We start from the raw sequence: 18,029 nt of genomic DNA, 5'->3' as shown, positions 1-18,029 counted from the left end.
TCGATAATTATATAGGTAGTAGTGTTCAGTTTAATGATAACAAAAAATCGTCGTCCTAACTCAACCAAAAATACCACGTTTATCTCAATAACTGAAGTCCGAAGTAGTTGAAGTTCTAATAATTAGAGTTTTTCAGGTGTATTTTATTTCCGACCGAAAGTGATTTTTTTCCCGATAATTATATACTCGTCTACATTGTAATGATACAAAAAATCGTTATTATAACTCATTCATAAATACCTCAATCAGTGAAATCCAAAGTAGCCGAACTTCTAATCTGCAGAGTTTTTCCGGTGCATTTTCCGACCGTTAGTTTGATCTGTACCCGAGCAACGCTCGAAAATTGCCCTCCTTTTCTAAAGGGTTTTCGGCCGCCGGTGGCCCAATGTCCCCGAAGGAGCATTTCATTTTCTCCACAGAATATAGTTGTGTCAATTATAAGCTTGAGTGAAGCTCTGTTTTGTTCTTTTTCTTTCTTATCCGTTGAATCCAACATCACTTTGGTGCCTTCTACTCGGCCAAAATCGAACTTCGTAAGGTTTCTGTAGCTATACAAGAAAATGTGCGGTACTAGAGTTGTTGTGAGAGTTGAATTTGCCTATTACATCTTTCCACTTTCTAAAAGGCGTAGTTACTAAAGCTTCATATTTTTGGTATTTACCTTTTACCAGTGAACTCATTGGCAAATAACACAGAAAACGTCCCCCGGATCCCCCGATTTCGGACCCCCCCCGAACAAAATTTCTGGCTACGCCACTGATCTCATATGTCTAGACATAGGTCTCTTCACGCCATAGGATTGGAAGGCGTAAGTCACGGCCGCCAGAATACATCCCTGCTATTTGTATGCCCAAACACCACTGTGTATTTTAGGACACTGCATGGCCTTAGATGTTGTGTTACCCCTATTAAATCTGAGTGATTTGAGGAGATACAATCCTTATCCCTTAGGAATCAACCTGACTTGAATACTTATCTCCTAGGCCTTCCAAAATTATGATGAACCTGCATTCTGTCATCTGCAGTAGTGTTCAGTTTATATGAAAATGAAGAAATGTAGAATGGTGTGATTAGAAAGTAGCCGTCCTACACTTGACTAAGTGTTATAATTGAGGTGTATGCACGTAGTACTGTACATGGCAGTGCCTAAAGATATTCAGTCATGGAAAGTGGCTGTTATTTTAGAGATTGTATCAGTAATCGTTACCATTTCTTGCAGGTACTTGGAGCTAAGGGATGAGAACATTGCAGCACTGGGCTCCTATTCTAACCTAAGAGAATTGCTCAGTAACGAGTTAGCCCTTAGCTCTGATGATGTACAAGAGATGATACTGAAGCACCCGCCTGTTGCAAAGATAAGCTACTCTAAGGCCAAGGACATGATAGATTTCTTGAAGGCTCAAGGGTTCGACAGTAAAATGATATACCAGGTCCCAAGGGTACTGTGCCACAAACAAGCTACATTAATGGTAATTTACAATTTTGCATTAATGGTGCTAACTAATATACTGCTATGCATCTTTTGAACAAAATGACATTGCCATGACAAAATTTCTACAGAATGGCGTTTTTGTCATGTTATGATTTGGTAGCCAGATGTTTAGGTAAATGTCCAAAGATATGTAACATTTACTTTTTATAGTTGGGAAACATTTAAAAGGTTCATCCTATTTTTTGATAGCCACAGATTTAGTCAAACTATTAGGTCTATGCATATGCAGAATTTTAATGACAATAAATGTGTACTGTTACAGGCAAGAATGGTAGAACTGAAAAAGGTCAGCCCAAACCTCATTAACCTACAAAATTTATGCAGAAACAAGAAAGATTATGTTTCTTTCTTAAACAAAATGTCTTAACACAGTAGGTGAGTAAATTTATATTTAGATTTCCTGGTTTCTAGTCACGCCTTTTGGGATGATTAATCCTATATCTTCCAAAATAATAAGTATAGTTTAACATTAAGAAAGGCTAGAATTAGATACCTGATCTGTTATAGCTGATATTTTTATTAATAGAAAAATAATTTATGTGAGGCTTAAGTGATCGTAATCAATAAATTTGTGTGTGTGCGCATGCGACCTCAAAAAAATTTTTGTACTGAAATTTAAGTTTTTTGTTATCTTACTAAAATTCTTGTTAGTGAAATAAAATGCAATTTTCTTTATGTGGATATTACAAACTGGACACAAATAGCGTATAAAGCAATGGATAATTATATCTATTATATATAAACATGAATGTTTGTGTGTTTGTCCTTTATAGACTCAGAAACAATTGTACCTATTTTGATGAAATTTTTGGTGTATTTTCAGTGGAATTCGATAATGGTTTAGATTCACAATTTTGTCCAATTTAAATAGTTTATTTAATTAATTTTTTAATTATAAATTGTTGTTGATGTTGGAGTGTTTTATATTGGATCCGACAGACTACGCTACGACACGTAATACAAAGCGAACTGATACTTAACAGCTGTTAATACTTTCAGCTGAAGTTCATCAAAGAGGCAGAAACATTTGTTTACATTTCAAATTTAGAAAAGTGCTTGATCAGTAGTGTAATGGAGGTTGCATAGAAAACGTCATTGCCTAATTTTAAATTCAGATTGCACCAATGATCAATAAACTATCTAATGCAATGACAATACCATTAAACACTATTATGAAAACAACCTCCACGCTTTGTTGCTAGCACACATACTGTCATTCTTTACCTATTTACATTCTTTTCAAAAGATGGTGAGAGTTGATGGCCATTGTAGACTAAGGCAATGGATGCCGAGTAGCATAAGTTCAGATCCAGCCTAGACCAGAGCACATTCTAATAATACTATAAATTATCAACCGGCCCCGCCCCTTACTGTCTTTATGAAGTTTGCCACCCTGCCATAGGGTCATTGGAGGAATACATACTGGCATCTGCAGTGTGAACATCCATTGTTAATTCTCCTGATTCCGTCACTTGGCTAACTGAAGGAACTACTACTACTACAGTTGAGAAGTGAGATCATACTGCACTTCTTAGTTTTCCACTACAATGACAGGTTAACATTCAACTGGTTTTTTAGTAGATCATAATTATGACATTATTGTATATTGGTCAGGAAAAAGGGGTTTAAAAAGACAGGAATAGTTGTTTAACAAAATTTGTATTGATAATTTAAATACACAAAATGTTTGCTAAAAATTTCTAACTATTGGCAACCTTTTTCTTAGTGACCATCTGCTCTGACGCAGAGTTTAGATGGACAAAGAGAACGGCGGCCGCAACACGTGCTTGGAGGTCTAGCTGGCTGAGGTCATGTGCCCACTCCACTCGACCCCAGTGTCCACACTACACACAATACAACAAAATCCTACAGTAACTGTTTATAGTCTTAGTTCTTGAGCAAGATCACAAGATTATAGTTACGAGTTGTCTAGAACTACAATATTATGTTATTATGTGTAACTCTCAAATAACCACTGGCGGTTTATCTGCGGCATCCTTGGTAAAGAATGTTACAATAAGAAGTTTACGAAAATAAATTTTTAAACTTTATCAATACAGTAAACTCGTGATTATCCAAGGTAGTTGGAACCGGAACTGACTCGGATATGGAAAACTTAGATAATATGGAGTTTATGAGGTAATAGGCTAAATTTAATGAAAAATAAAGTTGAAATGTTTATTGTAGGATTGTGAATTAAACATTATTACATACCTTTAAAAATTGAGAAAACATGACACTTAGTTTTCAACATGAGTTTTTTTTTAAGTCTGAATTTGTGTCGACCTCTGCCCTCTCTTAGACGATGCGTTATTACGCCAAGACACATTATAACGTGTGGTGTGCATTCTTCTTGTTTTATTTAGGCAAGTAAGAGCAACATCGATTGCTGGGAGGCCATTGCAATGTGATATTTTTGGAGTCAACTCATCCCTATCCTTGTTCTCTTCACAATTTTTATCATTAAGGACCACATCAATAATTGCTTAATCGGTGATCATTTGCACATCCTCATTGCATCAATCACGAATGTCTGTGCTCTTGATTTCTGATCTTTAACAGGAATTTGCTAGTTGCACTAAATCGCTCTCATTGTTATCTCCTGGCATCTTTATGGGGGTTTCTTCTAAACCAAATTAATTTAGATCAATCCAGTATGCTAAATCTATAATCAGCTAAGTGAACCCGATGATTTTGATTGAGTATTAGTCATCATACGCCACACAAGATCAGCCTAGCAATAGTCATATAGACTGCTCAAATTGCACTTGCATTGCTTCTCACTGTAGTGACCCTTTTATGTAGCTCATTAATCGAGGTTTTGGTAACAGGGACTTTGATAATTGCGAATCCACTGTATATCAGAATTGTTAAATGGATTTCATATATTTTTTTAATGCTATGTCAATAAAAGTGCTCATAATTAATAGAAGACCAAACTGGAATACTGACCCTTTTAATTAATCATGGTCATTGTTGTTTCGGAGGAAAATAAGATGGAGGAAGATGAGGATGCAAAAACAAGTGAGCCCTGAAATTGCTCTAGGACACATGTAAACAGACTCCGAGACATCTCTGGGTAAAAAAACACTTTATGACCAAATTTGGTCAACATATATTTTTTCGTAAATAAAGAACATTGTGATTAATACAAATAGGCAAAAACAGCTGACTGATTTTTTTCTGTACAAACTAACCAAAAGATTCCTGTAAGTACTGTAATTTATTATATAAAAATGAAACTGTTCGTGTGTGACAGCATCACTCACAAACGGCTGGACGGATTCGCCTAATTTTTTTTTTAATTTGTTCGTCTTATAGGAGGTTATAGGATACTTTTTATCCCTTTCCCGATTCAGGATTCCGCCCCACTGGTTACAGAAATACCCGTAAGAAATGCATTGCAGCAAACATATGTTATTAAGTGAAAGAGTCTTTTCAAATTTTTAATCAGCTGTTCTTTGTAAACATATATAATGCGACAAAAAATATATTTATATATAATTTAATTACTACACTTATAGTTTTAAAGCATAGAGTAAGCTTAAGAGAAACGACAAATTTTGTTTAAACTGTTTCTGCAATCACTGTTAAACATAGACTTTACTATCCAGATAATACAATTCAAATTTGACGTAAAAATTCACCTTTAACTGCAATATTTATTTAATATAAACCATGCTCATGCTTGATCAGAAGAGCAATGCAGATATCATAATTACTATCTTACGTTGGCTACAAATATAAAGAATGTTATAAAATCAACCTTAGTTGTTTTTTTTTGACAGAAGTATCAGGAATGTGGTACATACCTTCATAATGCGCCCAAGAAGCTCACGAAGGAACGACTATCAATTATCTCAGCAATGTTTAGAATGTGATAGAAAATGAATAAGTGAATATAGTGTACTGTTTTCAACGGGAAATTGCGTGCGAAGCCGCGGGAAACTTATTGAAATGCGCAGCGAAGCGCGCCGGGTCCGCTAGTGTACATAAAGTTCTTTTAATTTACTCAAGGGTAATTGTATATTACTGTATATTAATTGTATATAATTTTGTTGTAAATATTGTATGTTCGTCTACTGTGATATTAATAAAATGAAACCAAGTTATTCACCACTGTTAGCAAATATCGTTTATTTCCTTTTCCCCTACCACTTGCAATCTGAGATACGGGTCATTCCACTTCAAATCAAACTAAGACAAAATAATTTTGGACCTTCACCTTTAAGATTTTGGTGTTTTCTGTATGGAAGTTACTAAGACTAATTCAAATGCAAAATTTTACATTTTTTGGGTTTTTGAGTAACAGGCTTTTTAAAACCCACAAAAAGGCAGTTTTTAGTCATATGGCAGTATTTTTTTATCACCATAGCTAAAAAACTATTAAAGCTAAAGAGCTCAAATTTATGGCATTCTTTTCTATTGTAAATGTTCTTTAATTTAATATATCATTTGACATTTTTTTATTCTCCCAAAGACTGTTTTTAAAATACCAAAAAAAGTTCCCTGTAAATTTTTTTTTAAAAATATGTTACTTTTTACTATAACTGACTACATATTTGCCAAATTTAATAATGGAAAGTAAATGTGTTATCATATTTACTAAAATGTATTAAAGAATAAAACTTGTACTTTATATTAATATTCAATTACTTAATAATTAAAATTATATTATATGGTTAAATTTTGTATGAATAAAAGAATGTTTATGTTAGTATACTGTAATGTAATTTTCTTCATCCATACAGTGGTAAAACCGAACAAATGCAAAAATATTCATAACAATTTTATTGATTTCTTACAACATTGAAATTTGAATTCTTTAAAAATGCTCTACCTTCTCTAACTTGGGAGTTTACTTACAATCAGTGATTTTTATTATCATGGATAAGAGCTACCAAAATGAACAGCTTTCATACGACATGCTTTATGTTGTTGATCAAAATGTCCCATTTATGATTAGATTTGCAAAATCAATAGTAATTTTACTTAAAAACATGTTTTAGCAAGCAATTATTTAAAAAAATTCAAGACTTTGAAGAGACAATAACAAATTTAGAATAAATAAATCATTAGTCTCAAGAAGCAGGTAGGTAATGGTAACAGTAATAAAGACTATTGAATATGCTAATGCTATTTGAACTATTCTGGAAAAACTAGCCTAATTTAAGAAAAGGCAACAAAATGGAAATGAGTAATGTCCAAGAATTTACTATTGTAACAATTGGTATTGTTCAGTAACCGATGTTCAAGAAAATTTAGAAAGCAACTTTTAAATAAGATTTTTTTAAAAAATAAATTAAGTCACATCAACAACACACTCAAATAGTTTGGAAATAGTTTTTGGACAATACGAAACAATACAAATGTATTACCTGATATTCTTCTTCTAGCCTTGACAGTAAAACAGCATTACTGATATTCAGGCGACGCTCCACACACGCAGATGTGAGGATGATTGACTTAAGAGCTTCAACAGCAAAGAGAAAACCTAAAACATATGAATGTTACCAAGATCAAAATTGCCAATATTCATATTAGACGACAGACAGGGTCTAGCGTCTTTTAAAACTTAAGAAATCCAGGAATCGTTTGGAAAGTTTCTAGATTGCCAATGATTTAAAACGACCTAATGAATATTTTTAACATTACACTTAACTATTAACTGTTGAAAAGCAGAGTTTTAACATTGATTAACCCTTTACGGTGCTAACCACTGCCGTTTTTTTTTACCAGTTCAGAGTTGTTATGTTGTCCTTCATGCAAGGTGACCAGCACTACTGGCCAAGTTTCTGTGTCAGCTCAAACAATTTAGTAATTAGCTTTTGGGGAGACACAATTGGCCATTCAAAGCTTCTATTATATTCTATAATGGTGTTTTTATTTTACAGTAGTCTTATTATGTTTTACTTGACACTATTCTTGTACATGATGTGCATTTCACAAATAAAAACTTTTTCAATCTTAAATCTATATGGTGGCTGGTGAAACATAAGAAAAGACCCACTTGGCCTGAGAGGACATTTTGGTAAGTGCAACTACTGGGCAGACACAAAATAAAAAGTGGCCATATAATATAATGAGATAAAGCTTAAAATACTATTCGGCGCAAAGATTAAAAAAAAGAAATAAAAAGGTTGTGCTTTACATTAGAAATTGTATTGTATGGGAAGTGCTTAAATTCATATTGATATCATGGTAAAAAAAGCTCTTACTCTTAGAAATAATATTTCAAATACATAAAAATTGTGAAATATTTAACCAACCCTGCAACTACTTTTCATATATTACTAATATACGAGGGGGTATCCAAAAAAAACCGGAATTGTATTGCTGGCAGCCGGCAGCGTGTAGTACACATTCCTGCCGCTAGGCGTGTGTCGCGCAACCCATTGCGAGCTCAGTGACCCCAGTTCCGTTGTCCTAGTGCATTCTGTTCGTTCGTAGTGATTGTTTTCGCTAACCCTGTTTTGTTCTTGTTTCGTTTTTTGTCATGGCAAGTTTAAGTGAACAACGTGCAGCTGTGAAATTTTGTTTTTTACTGGGTAAAAATGCTACAGAAACTATTTTAATGTTGAATACAGCTTACAAAGATGATGCTATGGGGAAAACTCAGGTCAACTCAGGTCTACGAGTGGTTCGCTCGATTTAAAAATGGCGACATGTCGATTGAAGACAAACCTCGTTCTGGACGTCCATCAACCTCTCGAACGGACGAAAATGTTGAGAAAATTCGTGAACTTGTGCTCACCGATCATCGACAGACAATTGAGGAACTATCAGAGAGTAGTGGGTTAACTTGGAGCTCGGTTCAGCGAATTTTAACAGGAGATTTAGGACTGAAAAGGGTTGCTGCCAAATTTTTTCCTCGACTTCTGACTGACCATCAAAAGGCACATCGAGTTAAAACTTGCCGCCTTCTGAAAGAACATCTCGAAAATGATCCCGATTTTCTGGAAAAGGTAATTACTGGTGATGAGTCATGGTGCTATGGTTATGACCCAGAAACGAAGCAACAGTCAAGCCAATGGAAGTTGCCATCTTCACCTCGTCCAAAAAAATGTCGGCAAGTCAATCAAACATCAAAACCATGTTGATTTGTTTTTTTGATGCTAAAGGCATTGTTCATTCTGAGTTTGTTCCTCCAGGTCAGACTGTCAACCAAACATTTTATTTGGAGATTTTAAGAAGATTGCGCAACAGTGTTCGCCAGAAAAGACCCGATTTGTGGCAGACTGGAGACCGGTTCTTCCACCACGACAACGCACCGGCACACACAGCCATCTCAGTTAGGCAGTTTTTAGCCAAAAACGGCATGGTTCCGCTGGCCCACGCACCTTACTCGCCTGACCTCGCTCCATGGGACTTTTTTTTATTTCCACACATGAAAAGAGACTTGAAAGGTCAACGATTTGACAGCGTTGAAGAGGTTAAGAAAAAAACGAAGCTCGAGCTTGCAGCCATTTCTAAAGATGACTACAAAAAATGTTTTGATCAATGGAAATACCGTTGGGACAAGTGTATTAGTTGTAATGGAGATTATTTTGAAGGAGATAAGGTCGTATTGTAAAGAATTTGATAATATATAATTTTTATAAAATAATTCCGGTTTTTTTTTTGGTACCCCCTCGTATATCTGTGTGAGTGATTACAAATATTCTAATTTAAGGCATTAAAAACATTAATAATAATTGAAGTCAAGTGTACAAATTTAGTAATAATGGACATGGTACTAAATATACATGACATTGGGCCATATAAAGTTAAATGAATTATTGTGTCAAAAATATGGTAACATAGTGCTGCATTACAAGGTTTCCATAATAACCTAGACTGATGTCTATAAATACTTATTTAATTTAGAATCACATATATTTTTCTCAATCTTCTTGTACTAATTGTACATTTTATAAAATTAAAATTTATATTTGTTAAATAAAATAAAGTATATTTTAGGAATAAAATTTAAAAGTATAATAGTTTAAGTTAGCAAATGCGAGTAAATGTGTAACTGTAAGGTTGATAAGCAGTAAGTAGTAGACTGCAGAACTAGTTGAATCTGGCCATAGGAAAAATCAATACTAAAATAATGAAAAATATGTTCACTAGGTACTTATTAAACCTAATGTGATGTAAGATTTGTAAGGAGAGAATCTTCTACCTGGGTGTAGTTTGATTTAAGAAATACTTGGGGTAGTACACGGTCTAGTTTCAGAGTATATTAGTTGTCTCCTTGAGTTATTTTAAGAAATCCAACAAATTTCATCCCTTAACTTTTTGTAAGCAGTTGTGTATTTTATATCTATTTCACGTAATTTTCAGTATAAAGAAAAGAATGTTAGTATTACTTTTCTAAATTTCCTAAATCTTTGTAAATTGGAAATTTTATAATGTAATACAATACGTTTTTATTGAAGAGTGATATTATGAACTCAGAACATTTTCTTTAAATTTCAAGAAAAATGATTTATTAACTATTATTTTCAAGTGAGAATTAATATTTTGTGGTTAAAAGTTGACTTCCCCGTTTTATTTCGCTTGTTCTTGTGAGAAATCTTTTATTTATTTATTTTTTTGAAGTTATATACAGAGGGGTGCAAAAGTAGGTATACAGTTTTAGTTGGTTGGTAATACCCAAGTTAGCCACCTGATCAGCTGTGTAATACGTTTGCTACTAACAGCTGGCAATGTTTTCTCATTGTTACTGTTGTTATTATTACACTTCTGTCATCATGGCTGGTTACATGACCAACGATCAACGAAAGTGGGTTTTGAAAGAATATTGGAAGACAGAAAACTGTGAAAGAGTTCGAGAGAGATGGAGAGAAGAGTTTGATACACCACCACCAACCAGATTAAGTATTTATAGACTAAGAGATAAGTTTAACCTTACAGGATCTATCTGCAATGGTCCAAAGGCTGGACAACCAATCACTGTCACTACTCCTGAAAACGAAATGATTGTCGCGCAGACCTATGTTCAAAGCCCAAAAAAGTCAAGAAAAAGAGCATCAATTGAACTGGGCATTGAACGCAGATCTTTAGGACGCCTAATGAAACAGTTAGGTTTGAAAATGTACATTCCAAGACTTATTCATGGGGTAATAGAGGACGACCCTCATCGTCGACTGCAGTTTTGCGAGATAATGTTAAACGAGGAACTTCAAGGTGCGGGAATTATTCAAAAAATTGTTTGGAGCGATGAGGCTAATTTTAAGCTTTCAGGTGCAGTCAATAGACACAACTGTGTCTATTACTGTTTTGATAATCCACACTTGACATTCGAAGAACAGCTGAATCAACCTGGAGTAACAGTTTGGGCTAGCATTTCATGTAAAGGTGTCATTGGACCTGTCATTTTTCATAACACTGTAGACCAACATGCATACAGGAACATGCTGACTGACGTTATACCACAAATCAAAATCCAGCAGGGTAATGAGGAATTCTACTTCCAACAAGATGGAGCTCCTGCCCACTATGCGACAATCGTGCGTGACCTACTAAATCGGGAGTTTCCTAACTCGTGGATCGGTTGAATGGCCAGCAAGATCTCCCGATCTGACACCGATGGATTTTTTCTTTTGGGGAGTTGTCAAAGACAAGGTTTTTTCGAAAAAATCTATTTTCAGTATTGATAATTAGGACAAAATAAAGGATTTTGATAAAAACAAATATACTTTGTGACAAAATGGTTTTAACAGATTACTTTTAATTACTTACTTGTACAAAACTAAACCTTAATTAGAAAAACAAGTCATTAATTAAAATAAAATACCGTGAATGGCTGAGAAGTTGTAGGAGAGAAGTTGTCTCTGTAGTGCTGCCTTGGTCTCGGGTAGCACGTTCACTATACCTATACTCTCTGTAGCTGCAAGAGTCACCTCGAACCTCTCACAGAACCAGTCTATCTGAGGCTGCCACTCCTTCTGTTGCAGTTGGTACAACCCATCCTCCTCCTGCACACATAGTCTATACTTGAATAAGCATGAGCTCATTGATAAAATTGTATACTCTGCATCAAACCCTTATTGTAAACACAATACAACCTCGTCTATCCAGATCAATTGGGACCAGAAGTGATCCGGATAGATTGGCATAGTAAACCACAATAGATTACAAATAATAAATAATTTTACTGTTACAAATATATTAATAAAAGAGAACAATTTATTATTTTGCTTTACAGAGATTAATTAATTATAGAAATATCAAATAAAATAACAAGTAGAAAGAAATGTTTATTGTTTTTTGAAAAACTCAGTCAGTTCCTATTCTTTAGCTATGGTAAATACTTCCGGGAGGTACGATCATGTACATGTTTACAGCTATTACTTCCACTAGAAGTATCAGACTTCGTTCATAATACACCATTAGCTGGTATAGCTGTTTATTATTAAAAAAATTGAACATCCACTCTGTAAAACAGATCTGGATAAATGAGGTTTGGATACACGAAGTTGTACTATAATGTCATTTATTGGTTAATCATATGTGTTTTTAAGCTTAGGAGCATGCGTTGATGACCTCCTGTATACCTGGATACTGTTCTAAACATGCAGACAACACCATAATAACCAGTGGACAACTAAACAAGAAATTACATTAACAAAAACTCATATGGACTTGCAGAGTGACAGCAGAATTGCACACATAAGAGGCAATAGCTTGGCTTACATAATAAACTAATACAAATGAAATTTGGCTGAAACTGTAAAAACTGCATCATGATGCTCATTTAAATAAATAAATAATATAAGTAGTGATTGTATAATAAATAATTATAGCTGGGATTCATTTGAAAATTGATGTAATATTAGTTAATTTACTATACAAATTTCAAAGAACTATGAGAAATCATTTGTAAAAAACTCCGAGATTTGAGAATTGGAATATGTTTATCTTTAATTTTTTACAGTTTTAACTTAATTATTTTACAAAGATCAGCGATATATCCATAAGATTCTGTTTGCACGAAAATGTTAGTAGAAGGAGACGAGGAAGGGTATGGGGAGGAGATAAACAGAAGCAATCCTGAAACGATTCTAGTATTTTGATCATCCGTAGATCTATGTTAATGACCATATAAGATGCATCAAAACTTTATTGCACAAAAGAATGCTATGTTAAATTTTAGAGATACTAATGTGTCAAGATCAATTAAATTTTTTCTAGATTGGCTGCACTGTACATGGTTAAGACTATTTTAAGAACTCAAAAAGCCATTTCTCACTGAAGTTGGTTCAAGTGCCTCTTGCAAATATCTATCTGGTTTGTCTTCATTAGAAACCTAAGTGCACACTAGGACAAGTCTTATCTCGTTTCAATTGCATAAAGTAATAACATCAATTAAAAGAAGGTGACAAACCACAAGTCATACACTTGAATATGTAAAATTTGAGCTTGGATGTCCTTGGTAAGAGAAAAAGTCACATTTCTAATTGTTACAGTTCAATTATAGACCTGAGATTTGTCAAAATATTGTCTTGTTTTCAAACTGTGCTTTAAAATTTCATGGGATTTGCTGACTAAAAACTGAACGATACCATTACATTGACTATTGCCAAGAACTTAGATGTATTGGTGTCTAGAATCGGTAGTGTTGCAGAAACATGAGTATGTTTATTATCTCCACACATTGCCCTACCAATATCCCTCCAAGGCTGTGCCCAGTACAAGAATACACAAGTATTTCCATTTATATTGGACTGGTCCTCATCAAATGACTGAACATGAATATGGTCTAAGCATCTCATTATAAGTATACACTATTATATTAAAGGCTTATTCACATATAATGTTAAAAATTATTGTGGAGTCTGTTAATCAATGGAGGAACAATACATATCTCTAAAATTTGGGAAGTAAGACAATACATAAGATACTGATGAGCTATGAGCATGTTGAAAACATTGGTAATTTTGATGGCACTGGTATAAGGTTACCTTGGAATAGAAAAGAATTGTATCTGTGTCCAGGAATGAAAGAATCTGCTGGACGATGTCGTACTTTGTGTTGTTATTCGGGTTGTCGATTACAGTACTGCTCAGAGCTGTCTGCAACAAACATAACAGTTCTTATTAGGTCATTTACTCATCAGAGCAACTTGGCTAGCTAGATCAATATCATGTCTATTTGACATGTAGTAGCTTTCAGGGATCTGGTGGTGACACAACACAATTGGAGTATGATTCATTCATTGGTCAACTTATTTTATTAATACAAATCACAGTGATTGCGTTAAATGTTCTTCTGACGTAATACTGTGTATTGTTCCTGTTTTATTCTGTTGTCTGCTGTAATACTGTGGAAGAAGCATTTCTTGACAACCGTGTGTCACACAAGTAGTTCTAGCGTTTTCTACTAGATTTCAACACTTCTCTGGTTCTCTGTTATAATTGTTTGCTCCTTGGTGAATTCACTGTAGGTGCACAGTGCAGACAACTACAATGTGTTTTTATTGCATGTCACTGATCCTGATCCTGGAGTATTTTATGGCATTATTTCTAGTGTTTATTGTACCATGGAAATGCCTGACTCACAAATACACAATTAGCTTCAGGGTGTTATATAAAAAATAACAAAAATTTGAAAATGACTAATAATAAATCTTTTTGCATAAAGTATATATCTAAACTTTAAAAACCTGTGCCTGTAAAAAACAGCAAATAAAAATTCAACAAACAACATAATTTTAGGTACAAAAGAAAACTGCTATGGAAATCATATTTAACACTAATTTTATGTCATAAGTTTTCATGAACTACATGTATTATAACTATACATATTTTGTAGAAAAATGTAAAAAGAAAGAAAACTAGTGTTCAAACAGAATAGTTTAAAATTTATGATATAGTTATTATAACACAAACAATATAATTTTAATAACATAGTATACAAACACTGAAATGTATACACTATAACCGTTATTACCTCACAATTATTTTAACTGTAATATAATTAATAACTCTTTGTGGTAATAAATTATCACAGGAGGAATTGAATAACTATCAATGAAGTATTAGGTTGGTACAAAAGTTCTCAGGGTTTTAATAGGCAAGTTCAAAGTGACGTAACTTCAGTAATACTGACCCACTTTAATCGAAATAAGCACCAGCAGAATCACCACATCTTTGCTATCTGTTAAAAGTCAATAGATTCTGGCAGCATACAAATTTGGTACTCGGATTTGATGAAGTCAACGAAAGCCATTTTGGCCTGGTTCCAATTAGCGAAGGTTCTACTGGTGAGAAAGTTATTGAAGTGCTAGAAAAGGTGGTAGTCAATTGTCAAGAGGTGTGGGAAGTATGATGGGTGAGGCAGAACTTCAAAGTTATATTCATTTAATTTTTGGATGTTAATTTGTGCAACATGCGGACGGGCGTTGTCATAAAATAGGATCGGACATTTTCTGTTAACCAGTGCCGGCTGCTGTGGACACAATTTTCGGTACATTTAGTCAATTTCCTCCCAATAGAACTCTGCTGTGATGAATTGTAGTGGATCACGCCGACTGCAAATCTCCATACACTGTAACAATAGTATTTTGATTTTTTTTTTTTGCTTTCACCTGGGAGGCTTGTCAGCACCCAAACATCGTCCTGAACGTCTCTGGTTACTGTACAGGATCCATTTTTCATCCATTTCATAATTTGATCCATAAAAGGGTTGTGTTTACAGAAGCGAAACGAACATACCTCAAAATGTAACAATTTCTGTTGACCGTTCAAGTCTTGGGGCTCCAACTTTTTATTTTCTAATACGTTTTAAACCATATAAGACTGCACGGTGACTGAAACGTAGTTCCTGCACAAGATGTTTACGAAGGTATTTTATGTAAACATACAATTCTATTATCACTTATTTTACTACAGCAACTGGAAGCAATTAAGAAAACCTTTTAACTGCTACCTAAAGGCTAAGGTGAAACGTCTGAAGTCCGGTTTGTGTTCTACTAACAAAGCCCTTTAATTTTATGTACAACTCAACCTATGCTTGTATGAATTACACAACTTACTCTGAGAGACGCCCCTCTGATGTGATGAAAACTAGAAAGTCACTTGAAAATGTGGATTTTTAGTATAATATTGATTAACTATCTATTCTTACCTGTAGCAGTCAACAGCTTGGAGGCCAGTTCCAGACTTAATTTTAACACCCTGTATAAATAAATAAATGCATATATATACTGCTTTGTTACTCCATAACAAGCTAATTATTTTACAGCTTTCTGACTCCTTGTTACTTTGTACTTGAATGCATCTTTTTACAATTTCATTGCCACATGGCCAGAACTTATATCATTAAATACTGGGTCCTTAAATCTAAGCCAAATCGTTATGTTTATCCTTTATACTCAATTTTACTTACTAAATGCATATTGTTCCGCTGAATCACTTCTTTCTGTGAATCCCATTCCGTAGCAACAGCCAAAGCTAATGCTTCATTATCAACTTTCAATATTGTTCCTTTTGGAGTTTTCAGTTTTCTTTGATCCAAGGTAATTTCATATTTGCCATCACTTTTCAAAATGCCAACTTTTCGATAAAACCGTTTGGGTGGAGCTGAAATGTGTCAATTAAATAATTATAGGCTGGAATATGTTGTAGCCACTTTTCACAAAAAGTGAAATTACAACCGCCTAAAGGTGAGAATAGTTAAAGATAAACCTACTAATGCTATAACTTGAAAAACTCATAGAAAGTACAGGTATTATTTAGAGGTGACACAAAATTTCCTTTTAATTTGTTAGTTTGTTTGCGTTAACCATATTGTGCAGTATTAATTTGTTTTAAATAATTAACGTAGCATGCAAGTTTTACAATTTTCATTAAAAAGTAATTGTATGATATTCTTTTTTAGCCAGTTATGCTTTAAATTTTAGAAGTAAAGAAAAATCACCATAAGGTGAATCTCTGATAGCTCCCTACTTTTGAGACAGTCAATAAATGTATTCAATCAAGTTCAGAAAATCTCCCATGATAATGCTAAAAATATACATATTTTGTTAATATAGAAACACAAACAATGACGTAATTGCTGAAATAAGACACTTGACTGAAATCTTGTAGCCTACATTACGATTGATCCAAAACTACAGAACACTCATATTTGATAACATGATGCACGACTCAAATAAAGTAACAAATTGGTACCCACTTTCAAAGTTAAAAACTATTATTTGTAATCAGCACCTTCTAAAACTATATTTAGTTTTGGTTTATATGAAATTTACTATTTTTATATTAAAGATCTTATGTCTTATTCCCAGATCGGCATATATTTTGAAGCTATTACCTTACTGTAGCTTACTTGTCCCCCTAAACACTTTGCTTTTATCCACACTAGTAGGATTTACTGATGTCATCTAATAACCTATTGCAGTCATCCTCCTAAACAAAACGATATATAAGGGTATGAAAATGGAGAATAACAAAGCTGTGTGTGGAACTATTTTCTTACAAAATTACAGGAATATTAATTTGGAATATATATTAATATTAATATAAGGAATATATATTACAGTAAGAGCAGAGTATGATAAGCCAACCCGATTTTTAATATCGATTAGCATAATCATCTATACATAATATTTAAATATTGAATACATGACTACCAATGTATATACAGTCATAATAACAATTGTGTTTGAAATGAAAATAATTGGTTTAATATACAAAGTAACAATACTACAATAAAGGAACCATAATGATCACCAATTAAACTTATAACAGGAAATAGGAAAGTGGAACTATTTATAATATAAACTTCATTTCACAGTCCTCCACGAGTTTTTGACTATATAAATATTAGTACCAGTTGCTGTGTCTATAGAATTTTCACTCTAGTTGACGGTTGTGCACCAAACCACATTCACTCAACTCAACCCAAAAATATGCTTTCCAAATGTCAGTGACTATGGTTGTCCACATGAGTTTTTCGACACAAAAACATCTTTAAGCCAAGAAAAACATGTTTTTCATCTTATAAAGCAATTTTTATGTTGTCTGTAATTTTGAATTTGACAGTCGCTTATTAAAAAGTAAAACATTATTTTTATTATTTGAAAAGGTGTTTTACAGATGGTACAATATAATTATTTTGCAAATTAATTAATCAGAATTGGTTGGTTACATAAATAGTTATAATTTAGTAATATCGTTTGTCAATATCAATATATAAAAAAACCGGGTTTACTTTTCCTGCTCTGACCACTATTCTGTAGCCTAGGCTATTCTTTCATACCTGAATAGTTCCTGCATGGTGGTTTAGTCACTATATTTTTGTTAAAAATTATACTCTTAAACGGAAGTTCAAATAATGATTTGGATAAATTTAAAAAAACTTTAGAATGAAATGTATGGTAAGATTGCATTTTTGCAGAAAAATATACGTCGCAACCTTATGCTGTTTTATATTGATCTCGTATTAGTTCATGCATTTAAATTATGTTGAACAAACCAAAGCGATTGTATTTATTTATACTAGGATTTTATGAAAATTACAATCAATGCAATCAATGCACTTAATACCA

The 18,029-nt window shown here is 33.4% G+C and overlaps 2 protein-coding genes across 4 annotated transcripts in view; one reads left to right on the top strand and one right to left on the bottom strand.

Annotated features, from left to right (window-relative positions):
* The window catches only part of LOC124364462 (transcription termination factor, mitochondrial), a 16,814-nt gene extending 12,517 nt beyond the window's left edge, over nt 1-4,297 (top strand). For 2 of the 3 annotated variants that reach the window (XM_046819969.1, XM_046819967.1), the window contains 4 exons: nt 1,220-1,469; nt 1,755-1,867; nt 2,895-3,046; nt 3,219-4,297. In XM_046819969.1, the coding sequence (XP_046675925.1) occupies nt 1,220-1,469; nt 1,755-1,859 (355 nt within the window). In that variant the 3' untranslated portion in view covers nt 1,860-1,867; nt 2,895-3,046; nt 3,219-4,297. The remainder of the gene's footprint in view (nt 1-1,219; nt 1,470-1,754; nt 1,868-2,894; nt 3,047-3,218) is intronic. The other variant, XM_046819968.1, reaches the window with a different exon arrangement.
* LOC124364463 (ATP synthase mitochondrial F1 complex assembly factor 2) lies at nt 3,133-18,029 on the bottom strand. The gene is made up of 6 exons (XM_046819970.1): nt 17,741-18,029; nt 15,866-16,059; nt 13,441-13,551; nt 11,274-11,454; nt 6,871-6,986; nt 3,133-3,336 (listed from the first exon to the last, which is right to left on the bottom strand). Exons 1-6 carry the CDS (start codon nt 17,868-17,870, stop codon nt 3,193-3,195), a joined length of 876 nt encoding a protein of 291 aa, XP_046675926.1. The 5' UTR covers nt 17,871-18,029; the 3' UTR covers nt 3,133-3,192.

This window comes from Homalodisca vitripennis, chromosome 6 (assembly GCF_021130785.1).
Source record: "Homalodisca vitripennis isolate AUS2020 chromosome 6, UT_GWSS_2.1, whole genome shotgun sequence".
Classification (NCBI taxonomy): Eukaryota; Metazoa; Arthropoda; class Insecta; order Hemiptera; family Cicadellidae; genus Homalodisca; species Homalodisca vitripennis.
The sequence above is the reverse complement of the archived record's forward strand: the minus strand, read 5'-3'. Positions and strand labels throughout refer to the sequence as shown.

Coding starts and splice junctions, on each gene's coding strand:
- LOC124364463 (XM_046819970.1), bottom strand. CDS start 17,870: ATGCAATCTTACCATACATTTCATTCTAAAGTTTTTTTAAATTTATCC. Junction 11,455..13,440: donor CAATTCTTTTCTATTCCAAG/GTAACCTTATAC, acceptor CTATGTGTGCAG/GAGGAGGATGGGTTGTACCA. Junction 3,337..6,870: donor GGCTAGAAGAAGAATATCAG/GTAATACATTTG, acceptor TATTGTGTGTAG/TGTGGACACTGGGGTCGAGT.